Source organism: Nicotiana sylvestris, chromosome 5 (assembly GCF_000393655.2).
Source record: "Nicotiana sylvestris chromosome 5, ASM39365v2, whole genome shotgun sequence".
In the NCBI taxonomy this organism is placed as follows: domain Eukaryota; kingdom Viridiplantae; phylum Streptophyta; class Magnoliopsida; order Solanales; family Solanaceae; genus Nicotiana; species Nicotiana sylvestris.
In genome coordinates, this window is record NC_091061.1 from 182469867 (window position 1) to 182482655 (window position 12789).

General features: G+C 35.1%; 1 protein-coding gene across 1 annotated transcript; it reads left to right on the forward strand.

Annotated features, from left to right (window-relative positions):
- The first annotated feature begins 1896 nt into the window (after positions 1-1896).
- On the forward strand, positions 1897-2286 carry LOC138869752 (uncharacterized mitochondrial protein AtMg00810-like). The gene has a single exon (XM_070147414.1). The coding sequence runs from the start codon at positions 1897-1899 to the stop codon at positions 2284-2286; it is 390 nt and encodes a 129-aa protein (XP_070003515.1).
- The last annotated feature ends 10503 nt before the right edge of the window (positions 2287-12789 follow it).

The window sequence follows — 12789 nt, forward strand, 5'->3', positions numbered from 1 at the left end:
AAACAGACAAGGATTCCATTTCCTACAAGTAGTATAAAATAACTGAGTGTTTTGCTTTAGTTCATATGGATTTATGGGGTCCTTATAGGATTACCCATCATGACGGAAATAAGTACTTCTTAACAATAATGGATGATTTCTCCAGAATGATTTGGGTGTTTCTGCTTAAGTTGAAATCAGATGTGTGTATTATTCTACAACATTTCTTTACCTATTTAAAAATTTAGTATGATAAGAATGGAAAATTTATAAGAACTGACAATGGAACTGAGTTTCTAAACTTTGCCTGCAGTAATCTATTTCAAACTCTAGGGATTGTTCATCAAAGAAATTGTGTTTATACTCCCAAACAGAATGGGGTAGCAGAAAGAAAGCACAGACATATCCTAGAGGTCACAAGAGCCATAAGGTTTCAAGTTGGCATACCAATTAAATTTTGGGGAAAATGTGTTCTAGCAGATGTATATCTTATAAATAGAGTTCCAAGTTCTGTGATTAACAATCAAACTCTTTATAAAAGGCTACATCATAGGCAACCTACATATCAACATTTAAAGGTCTTTGGTTGTATGTGCTATTCTAAGGTTATAAATCAAGATGATAAACTGATGACTAGAACAAAACTAGCAGTTCACATGGGCTATTCAGAAGTTCAAAAAGGGTATGTGTTATATGATCTAACAGAGAAAATGTTTTTTGTTAACAGGGATGCGATTTTTAAAGAAGATGTATTCCCATTCAAATATCAACGACAAGCAGTCAACCTATATTTGTAATTCAAGTGCCAGTTGAACTACAACATAGCTGGTATTTAGAAGCTCAACAAAGGCAAACTCCAAGTTATTCAGAACATCAAGATCAACTTAGAATAAATGAAAGTAACCTAGAAAGCTCATATTCTCCTACTAATACAGATATGGAAATACCAGTTAATCTAATGGATTATATATATCAGGCAGATAATGATGTTTCACTAGAACTGCAACAACATAGAGCTGATAGCTTACTACCAAATGCAGTGCATCAAATAAATGATCAGACACAAAGTCTTCCCATTATTAATGCAGGACAACCAGAATACAGAAGATCTAGTAGAGACAAACATCCTCCAATTTGGATGAAAGACTTTGTATCTCTAAATGTTCATCAGGATATTCCATATGCTATTTCAAGGTACATTTCCTATGATCAACTTTCTTCTACATATCAAGATGACATAGCAGCAACTTCTATAGAGACAAAACCCTCATTTTATGCAGAAGCTACTAAAGATCCTAGATGGATTGAGGCAATGAAGACTGAAATAAATGCTTTGCAAACAAACCATACTTGGGACATTATATCATTACCTGAAGGGAAAGTTCCTATTGGATGTAAATGGATATACAAAATCAAATACAAATCAATAGGAGAAATTGAAAGATTTAAGGCAAGACTAGTTGCAAAGGGATATAGCCAAAAGGAAGGTATTGACTATCAAGAAACTTTCTCTCCTGTAATTAAGATGAAAACAGTTAGAACAATCCTAACTATTGTTGCTGCAAAAAACTGGAACATACACCAAATGAATGTCTACAATGCTTTTCTTCAACGTGACTTGTATGATGAAATCTACATGGAACTACCACATGGATTTAAGAGTCATGGGGAGAATAAACCTGTGTGCAGACTCATTAAATCCCTATATGGCCTGAAGCAAGCCCTTAGACAGTGGAATGCAAAGCTAACTAAAGCACTTTTGAATAATCAGTTTCAACAAAGTCAATTTGATCATTCATCAAAAGAACATCAGAAAGAATTATTATTGTATTAGTCTATGTAGATGATATATTAATAACAGGGGATAGCCTAAAACTGATAGTTGAAACAAAAATTGTACTGCAACAAACAATCAAAATGAAAGATCTGGGAGACTTGAAGTATTTTCTGGGCATAGAGTTTGCTAGATCCAAACAAGGTATACTAATGCATCAAAGAAAGTATGCATTAAAACTTATATCAGAAGTTGGGTTGTCTGCTGCTAAACCTGTTGTCACTCCACTAGACACAAACATCAAACTGACAACAAAGGAATTTGATGATCACTGCAATAAGACAAAGAATTCTGGAAGTGAACAACTAGCAGATCAGAAGGCTTATCAAAGGCTAGTGGGAAAACTTCTCTACTTAACTATGACTAGACCTAATATATCATTCAGTGTTCAAACACTAAGTCAATTTCTTCAACAACCAAAAAGATCTCACATGGAGGCAACATTAAGGGTTGTCAGTTATATCAAAAATTAACCAGGTCAAGGCATCTTATTAAGCAACAACAACAACAACATAATGGCCTATTGTGATGTTGACTGGGCTGCATGCCCATATACTAGAAGATCTGTAACTGGTTATCTTATCAAACTTGGCAATTCACCGGTCTCCTGGAAGTCTAAGAAGCAAACAATTGTATCTAGAAGTTCTGTTGAAGCTGAATACAGAAGAATTGCAGCTACTGTTGCTGAAATAGTTTGGCTACAAGGTCTACTGAAAGAAATTGGAATAGAATTCAATCCCCCAATTGAAATCTACAGTGATAGCAAGGCTGCTATGCAGATTGCAGCTAATCCAGTATATCATGAACGTACTAAGCACATTGAGATAGATTGTCACTTTATTAGAGAAAAAATCACACAAGGTTTGATAACTACTAAGTACATCAACACCAAAGATCAACCAACAGATTTACTTACTAAGGGGCTATGTAAAGTTCAACACAACTATCTAAATTCCAAGCTAGGAGTTTACAATATATTTACAATACCTAGCTTGAGGGGGAGTGTTGAGAAATAACACTGTTAGAATGCAGGGAGTAATTTAGTCATTACACATTGAGTTAGTTAAGGAGGTTAAATAGTTGTTAAGATCATCTTTAGTTAGTTAAGCTCATTAGTTAGATTATATAAATAAGTCACTGTAACACATTGGAGATCAGATTATTGAGATGAATAAAATCTAATTCACTCTATTTGCGCTCTCTCTCTCTCTCTCTCTCGTCTTTTCGAGTCCTCTTCTTCCTCATCTCTGCTTATTATCTTCTTTATCCTCTTCCTCTTGTTCTATACAATTGTTATTTAGTTAAGAAAAATTTCACCATGGAATGTGGAGCTCACACAGTTACAAACCCATCGAATAGGTTTGTTGGGAGGAGGAAGATGAAGTGTTAAGAAAAAACAAAAAGAACTAAGAGCCCGTTTGGACATAAGAAAATTGTCTTCTTTTTTTTGATTTTTTTTTATTTTTTCCCAAAATCAGCGTTTGTTCATAAAATTTTCAATTTTCACTTTAAGATGTATTTTGGAATTTTTTGAAAATTTGAAAAACTCCAAAAAACTATTTTTCAAAATTTTCACTTAGATCAATCAAAAAACTTCAAAAACAATCCAAAATTATATTCATGTCCAAACACAAATCTAAGTTTCAAATATCATTTTCACTTGAAAAATATTTTCACCTTTTTAAAAAAAAATTTGTAATTCTTATGTCTGAACGCACAGTAAGAAAGAAAAAAAGGGAGGAGTATTTGCCTAAGAAATGACATTAAAGGAGAAGAAGTTCACTTAATGGGACCAGAAATTACAAATGTCACTAAATAAAGAGCCTCATGCAAATATTACATGGCATATTGCTCAACCAAAAGCAATAAAACAACAACAGAGACCAAGTATATAGGTTTTTCATTTGCAGAGTTCCACATTCATTGAAAATCGGCATTGTTTAAAGAGCTAGCATTAATATGGGTGAGGTAATTAAGTTTAAACTCTTTATATTAACACTACATAACCTTATATATCAATGTAGAAACAAGAGTTATCCCAAACAATGAATAATCGACGGAAGATACCTTTCAGATGTAAGAGTACAAAACCTTTGTAGCACAAGAATCATCAAGGCCCGAAAACAAAGAATCTGCCTGGTTACAGATCCTTGATCAAAGTAAGAGCGACAAAATAATCGTGGACTCCACCCATTTCTAAGCAGCAAACACCTCTTGAGTCTTGAGCACGTCTAGACTCCAACCATGATGTAGTTGCAACCTTTGTAGTCAAAAACCACCCGGCCTTATCTGGTGCCTGAGGCTTTCAGGTTGGCAAGTCCCTAAGGCTTTCATCTCCTCAAAAATGTTAACAACCTCATCTGTAAGTCCCACATCAACACACATTGCCAGAAAAGTATTACTCCTATATAGCACCACACTCAGCTCCAATCCCTTCTCCTTCATTTCTCTATAGATCTTAAGGGGTCGTTTGGTAGGATGCATTAGATAAAATAATGCTTGCATTAGCTTTGTATATTAATAATTTGTTTGGTAGACAGTTTGAACCTATGCATTAGTTATACATCCTATTTGGTATTATCTTATACATAACTAATGCATAGAAAACCATGGTATTAGCAATGCAATGGGTTTTAATGCATGTATTAGCTTACTTAAAGACAAAATTATCCTTCAAAATTTATGCTTGATTAAAATATGATAGTTATTATATTAATGCAAGTTTAAAATAATTCAAATAGTGAGAAATAAAATTATATCTCTAGTAAATAAATAAATACTTAGCATATTTCCTTTTTTATAAATAAACATTTAGTTCTATTTTACAATATAGGTAGACAAATCAAATAATTTTTTTAAACTTTTTCATATAAAAATATTTCACAACATATGTTTCTTTTAAAAAGTTTGAGTGATGGACTAGTTTTGAGGGTATTTTTGTAAACAAGCAATTTTTTTAGAAATTGTGCAATGCTTTAATATATCAAACCAAACAACGGATAAGAAATATGTCAGCATAACTAATATCAGCATAACTAATGCAAGCATAACTAATACTAGCATTACTAATACACCATATTCAACATTATTCTTGTGCACTCTACCGAACGACCCCTAAGAGTGTCTTCACTATAACGAGCCCTACCATAGGCCCCAATGGGGAAGCATAGGTACCCCAACTTGGTTTGAACCCATTGCTTATCATGTCCATATAGATGTTATTCGCCTTCCATGGCCTCTTAGCTCTTCCCATAGCATCCAACAAACTGTTATACACAACCATATTAGGACTCACACCAAGCGCTTTCATTTCCTCATACACATTCAAGCACCCATCAAATTTTTCAGCAGCACCATAAATCCTAATCAGCGTAGCAAACGTTACAGAATCTATGCGCCACTTCTCTGTTCTTGCACGATCATACAAATTCAATGCCATATCTATATTACCGGCCTTACCATACAAATCAATCATCACAGAGAAAGTCACATCACCGGGTTCACACCCAAAAGAATACAACTTTTCGAACCATTCAATAGCTTTGTCAGGTAAATTGCACTGCCTAGCACACCTAATGATGGCAGAGAAAGTTACATTATCAGGCTTCACCCCTCTTTGAAGCATTTCATCAAACAGTTTCTCTGCTCTGTCCAAATCCTTACTTTTTCCTCAAAACTTTCAACGTCACGTTATAAATAATCACCTCTTTGATCAATTTCAGTTGAAGGCATTTCAAAACTAACAATGCTGGTTCAACATTAGACATGTTATTCAAAATCACCACAACATCTTATTCTACTACTTTATCACCCAAAGCAGCTAAAACGTTAATCACATCTTCCTCTACAGGGTTACAAGAATCCAAAGACTCAGCCATTTTCACTAAGGATGCATACCTGGAATTGTAAGATTTTTACCTCAACTGAGTAGCTTTGGGGCTGCCGATGTACTTGATGCTATTGCTCTTGTAATGAGACATAGCTTGTTGTTAGCATGGCCTACATTTTTTGTAAGTGGTATCACTATTTAAAGAGTGAACAAACAAGTAAATAAATTATAATATATATCATATTATAAAAAGACAACTTCAATAATATTAATAAAACACAATTTAAGTATATTACTACAATTCTTCTCTATGAGTTTCCATGTTTTAAAATGTATTCATAATAGCCTCATTACAAATACTACTAAATACATCCTTTTTTATATAAGTCACCAAACAACTACTCAAAAGCTCGTCATCCATTCGATCTCATAAATCAGTCATTTCACTAGTCGGAACATAAGAGGATAAGTCACATGCTTCTTTGTTTTTATTAGTTTTTTGGAAAGATCACCAAGTCCCTTAAGATCAGAAAACCTTTTGTCACGATTCTGAACATCAAGAATGTAATTCTCAAGCTGAAAACAAAGGTCAACTATAGAATATTTATCAAAATCAACAGGATATAGCCCAGCCAATCTCAATATCCTTTTAATGTCAAAACTTGAAAAAGAGTTAACTTGCTTCAAGCAAGTAACTCCAAGAAGCAATTCAGTTGTTACCTTATCGACAATAGCATCAAGTACATCGGTGATATGTCAAACATAAGAATAAATTTTTTCAAGGATTTGTAGTGAGAGCCCCGTCGAGTATCACCAGCCCTAGCAAGACCTAATTCTTGATTTAAACCCCTCCCAGTTTCAAGCTCACCTTTACGTAATGCTTCTTCAATTTACCAACCCTAGCAAGATCTAATTCTTGATTTAAACCCCCTTCTAGTTTCAAGCTCACCCTTACATAATGCTTCTTCAATTTCTTCCGCTTGAGATTCACGAAGTTCATCTCTACACTTGAAAGAACATCCTGCCATATGTAATATATAAGAAACAACTAATAAAAGTTCTTGCACTTCATCACATCTTCTAGAAATCGCAACAAGAGTTAGTTGGAGTTGATGAGAAAAATAATGAATAGAATGAGCACCTCTACTTTCTTTTTGAATTAAGATTTTAAGCCTATTTAAGTCACTTAGAATTGATTGTTTTTGTCTATCAAATCATCACCTTTCTTTCTGATTGATTATGAATACTATTTGGTCTACCAATATACATATCAAATCTATCCTTCTTGTTCTAACTTGAAAATATATCCCCCCTCCCCCGATTGATGCATTCATCTTGAAACAAATAACAATATAAGCAAATAATTGCATCTTTTGTTATGCTATATTCCAACCAATCATACTCATCAAACTATTGAGGATTAAAATGATGTAATTTACCAAAAAATATCTTTAAGGAAATTTGTTCTCTCGAGGTTGAAAAGTACTTCTTTGAAGATACTTTCTTCTTATTGTTATTGGTTCCATCCCATATGTGAAAGAAGAGAAGTTTTCTTTTGATTTGAAAACTTCAAGCCAACCAATATTAGAAAAAATTTGGGCATACTTTTGCAGTAGATGTTGATGTCATTACATACATCATCATGGGCATTCTGCAACTATAAATAGGCGCTTCTACTTTTATTTGTAAATACACATCAACAAGGAGAAAGAAAGAGTGAGGTTTCAGAGACAGGGTATAAGAAAATAGTTTGTGAGAAAAATAGAGAGTGAGCGATATTGTAATAAGGTGAGAATATCAAAAAAGAGTTATTTATTTTGAGTGTTTTAGTTGGAGTATTTTACTCGGATCTACAAAGTGTAAGATTCTTTACTATAGTGATATCAGTTGCTCCTCTCGGGACCATAATTTTTTCCCTTATTCAAAAGTATTTTTCACGTAAAATCTTGGTGTCATTGTCAGCCTTTATTCATGTTGCTTATCGTATCTCAATGCTATGTTATTATTCCGTTTTTATTATCGTGAATATTATTTCTGTAGGGGGATTCTTCCTAATGGCTAGTATCAGAGCACATGTTCTGCTCACGCATAGAAATACTATTAATTGTCAATAGTACTATTCTCAGTAAAAATAAAAATCTCCAGAGTAAAGTATGAGGTAGCAAAATTTAACGGAGATAGCGGTTTGTCAACATGACAAAGAAGGATGAAGGATCTACTCATCCAATAAGGATTACACAAGGTGTTAGATGTTGATGCCAAAAAGCCTGATACCATGAAAGCTGAGGATTGGGTTGACTTGGATGAAAGGGTTGCTAGTGTAATCATGTTGCACTTATCAGATGATATGATAAATAACATCATTGATGCAGATACCACATGCGGTATTTGGACTAGGTTGGAAATCCTATACATGTCCAAAATGCTAACAAATAAATTATACCTGAAGAAGCAGTTATACGCCCTACACATGGGTGAAGGTACGGATTTTTTGTCACGATTAAATGTGTTTAACAGACTAATCACATAGCTCGTGAACCTCGGATTGAAAATCGAGGAAGAAGATAAAGCCATCTTGCTGTTGAACTCATCGCCATTTTCGTACGATAATTTGGCAACAACCATCCTGCATGGTAAAACTAGCATCGAGTTGAAAGAAGTCACATCGGCTCTTCTACTCAATGAGAATATGAGAAAGAAGCCTGAAAATCAAGGACATACTCTCGTCATAGAAGGTAGAGGTAGGAGTTATCAAAGGAGTTCGAGAAACTATGGTAGATCCGGAGCTCGTGGGAATTCTAAGAACCGATCCAAATCAAGAGCCAATTTTTTTTTACAATTGTGATCAACCAGGTCACTTCAAAGGAGATTGCTCAAATCCAAGGAATGGAAAAGGTGAAAGCAGTGGCCAGAAGAATGACGAAAATACAACCGCCATAGTGCAAAACAATGATAATATTGTCATCTTTATAAATGAAGAAGAGGAATATATGCACTTGTCAAGTCTAGAGTCGGAATGGGTGGTTAATACAGTAGCATCTTACCATGCCATACTGGTAAGAGAATTTTTTTTGAAGATATGTAGCAGGTGATTTTGGAACCGTGAGAATCGGTGACACGAGTTACTCAAAGATTGCGGGGATCAGTGACATTCGTATCAAGACAAATATTGGATGCATATTGGTTCCAAAGGACGTGCGACATGTACCTGATTTGCGGATAAACTTGATCTCGGGAATTATTTTAGACCGAGATGGATACAAGAATTATTTTTCAAATCAAAAGTGGAAAATCACCAAGGGATTATTGATGATTACAAAGGTAATTGCTCATGGCACATTGTATAGGACAAATATAGAAATATGCCAAGGTGAATTGAACGCGGTACAAGATGAGATTTCTGCAGATTTGTGGCATAAAAAAATGGGTCATATAAGTGAGAAGGGATTACAAATTCTTGCTAGGAAATCACTCATTTTGTATGCCAAGGGTACAATGGTAAAATCTTCTACTATTTATTTGGTAAGCAACATAGAGTTTCATTTCAAACATCGTCTGAAAGAAAATTGAATATGCTTGATTTGGTATATTCTGATGTTTGTGGTCCAATGGTAATTGAATCGATGGAGGTAACAAATATTTTGTTACTTTTATTGAGGATGCTTCACGAAAACTATGGTTTTATATTTTGAAAATCAAAGATTAGGTGTTTCAAGTTTTCTAGAAGTTTCATGCTGTGGTGGAAAGGGAAACGGGTCGAAAGCTAAAGCGTCTCTGAAGTGATAATATGTAAAGTCCTGGCCAGTAGTTTTGAGTATTACAACCCTATTTCCCCATTTATTGAATATTTTAAGCCCAATATAAATATGTGACCTTTTCAGAATGAATTGGAACATTTAGTTCCGAGATTTAAAGCTTAAGTTGAAATAATTGGTCGGTTGATAAATTATGTAAAAATGATGCCGGAATGGAATTTTGATGGTTCCAATAGCTCGGTATGGTGATTTCAGACTTAGGAGTGTGTCTGAATATTTATTTTGAGGGTCGTAGTTAAATTTGTCTTGAAATGGCAAAAATAAGAAATTTAAGTTTGAATGTTTGACTGGGGATTTGAATTTTTGATAACGGGGTCAGAATCCAGTTTTAAAAATTTTCATAGGTCCGTTTATATCATTTTTGACTTGTGTGCAAAATTTGAAGTCAATCAAACTTGATTTGATAGGTTTCAGCATCGAATGTAGAAGTTGAAAATTCTTAGTTTCATTATGCTTGAATTGGAGTATGATTCGTAATTTTATTGTTTGATGGGATTTGAGGTTTCAACTAAGTTCTTGTAATGTTTTAGGACTTGTTGGTGTATTTATTTGAGGCCCCGAGTGCCTCGGGTAAGTTTCGAATGGTTAACGGATCAAAATTTGGACTTAGAATGATTGAAACTTGCTGTTGCCTACTGATGCAATCGCACCTGCAAAAATTGGCTTGCAGGTGCAAGCTCACAAAAGCAAGCTTGGAATTGTGAAAGGATGAGGTCCACAAAAGCATACTATACCTCGCAGAAGCATGACCGCAGAAGCAGCACACACATCGCAAAAGCGGACGCTTCATCACAAAAGCAGATAGGGGTGTGCATTCGAATCGGTTTATCGATAAATCAAATCGATTGTTTGTTATCGGTTCATCGATAAACCGATAAGATATACTAAATTTTTTTTACTCTTATTCTATAATACCCTTTCCTTTACCTTAAGTCTCTAAACCAATTATTTCATCTACCACATTTAAGGAATGATCGTATTTAAAGCTCAAGGGAATGAAGTTCAAATTAATGAAAAATAGAATTAGCCGTGATGATGTATTTTTTATATACTGTTGGAGTGTTGGTGACATACATTTGATCCCTTACTTTAGTTTCGTTACATGTGCTTGTTGACACAATTTTTATGTTATAAACGGTGTTCGTCTTATTTTAGCTTCTTTTTGTCCATATTAGTTAGGCGTGTTTATAGCGATATACTTTCTGTGGAATCCTGTAAATTTTCTTATTGGTGTAATCGATAACCGAATCGATAAGCCCCAAAAATTGATAAATCGAAATTGAAAAAATCGAAACCTTATTGAAACGATAACGATAAGCATTTGTACAAATCGATAATCGATAAGTAATTATCAATAAGGTTCAAAATCGAATCGATAAATCGAATGCACGCCCCTAGAAGAAGACTTCTTGTCTACAGAAGAGAAGGAATTCACAGAAGAGGTTGCTTCACCGCAAAAGCGGAAACCCACATGCGGTTAAAAGTTCCGCAGAAGCGGAACCTCTAGACAGTGTACAAAAACATAGGGTTCCGACATTTTGTCATTTTGGACATTTTCAACATGGTTTTGGGCGATGTTTTAGAGAGCATTCACGGTAAAACTTGAGGCAAGTTACTTGTGATCATTATTAGCCAATAATATTGGATTATCTCATTGATTATTTTGACTAGATTATGTATTTTTGAGGTAAAATTAGAGAATTTGGGCTTAGAGATTTGAAAGTAAAATTTGAGGATTTGAAGGTCGAGTTGATATCAAAATTTGGTAAAATTTATATGGTTGGACTCGTGGTTGAATGGGCGTTCGTATTTTGTAACTTTTGTCGAGTTCCAAGATGTGCGCCCCACGGGTGATTTTTGAGTTAATTTTCGGATTTTATTAGAAAATTAGTATTTTCATATGGAATTAATTCCTACAATTGGTATTTACTGAATCAAATTAATTGTGACTAGATTCGAGGTGTTCAGAGGCCCATTCGTGAGGCAAAGGCATTGCGGAGTAAAGAATTACACGGTTTGAGGTAAGAAACATTTCTAAACTTGGTTCTGAGGATACGAATCCCTGAATTTTGTGTTATATCAATTGTTTGGAGGTGACGCACATGCTAGGTGACAGGAGTGTGGGCTTGTACTATAAAAATTGTGACTTGAATAAATCCTGTGGAGTTGTAAATATAACACCCCAGACTTTAGACAGAGTTCCACATCGGCAAAACACAAGAGAGATGTTGGTATATAAGTTAACAAGCCTTAGACGTGACACATTTTAAACCTGTGAGGGCCTAGGACCAGAGTGACAATATTACTAGCGGGCTGGGTATTTACAGATAATTACACCCCCTCTTATGGACTCAGCGTCCTTGCTGAGGTTTGCTCCACCGCATGGGATTCGCCTAGACTCAGCACTAAGGTTTGCCCCGCCTAACCTGGATTTGCCTAAACTCAATTGAACTCTGACCCACTATCGACATGGCTGACATAAGAGTGGCTCTGATACCGTCTGTAACAGCCCAGCCTGCTAGTGATATTGTCCGCTCTGGGCCTAGGCCCTCATGTGTTTAAAACGCGTCACTAGGAAGGCTTATTAACTTATATACTCAAAATCTCTCTTGTGTTTTGCCGATGTGGGACTCTGTCTAAAGTATGGGGTGTTAAGCCCAGCTCACTAGTGATATTGTTCGCACTGGGCCTAGGCCCTCACGGGTTTAAAACGCATCACTAAGGTCTAATCTTGTTAACTTATATACCTAACATCTCTCTTGTGTTTTGCCGATGTGGGACTTTGTCTAAAGTCTGAGGTGTTACAGTAAAATTTAAGAATCATGGTATTATCCGCATATTCTCCACGTGTTAGAGAAATTGAGATGAAACTCGTATTGAAGATCATGTTTTGGCTACGTGCCGATATTTGGTGACCCATAGGTTTGTGTTGTTGTTGAATTTTATTGTCTTAAAATGTACATATACTCAGTCATGTTCATCCATTGTGAGATATTTATAGGATCGAGCTGCGCACCGCAGGAGGCCATATTGGATTTATATATATTATTATTGTGTGGATCGGGGCTGCCCCGCCTGTAGCAGGCCTTATAGGCTTTCTCATTATATGGATCGGGGTTTCCTGCCTGTAGTAGGCCATATCGTCTTTATAACACGCTTGGGATAAAGGAGCCCCTCCGGAGTTTGGACCCTCATAGCGAGCGTAGATGATTATATATTCAGGATGGATTTCCTAGGATGGACTTGCCTTACTTATTTATATTTATGATGAATTTCCCTGGATATGGATCTTGTCCGAATCATTATAATTTGGGGATAAATTTACCCTGGGT

Coding starts and splice junctions, on each gene's coding strand:
- LOC138869752 (XM_070147414.1), top strand. CDS start 1,897: ATGAAAGATCTGGGAGACTTGAAGTATTTTCTGGGCATAGAGTTTGCT.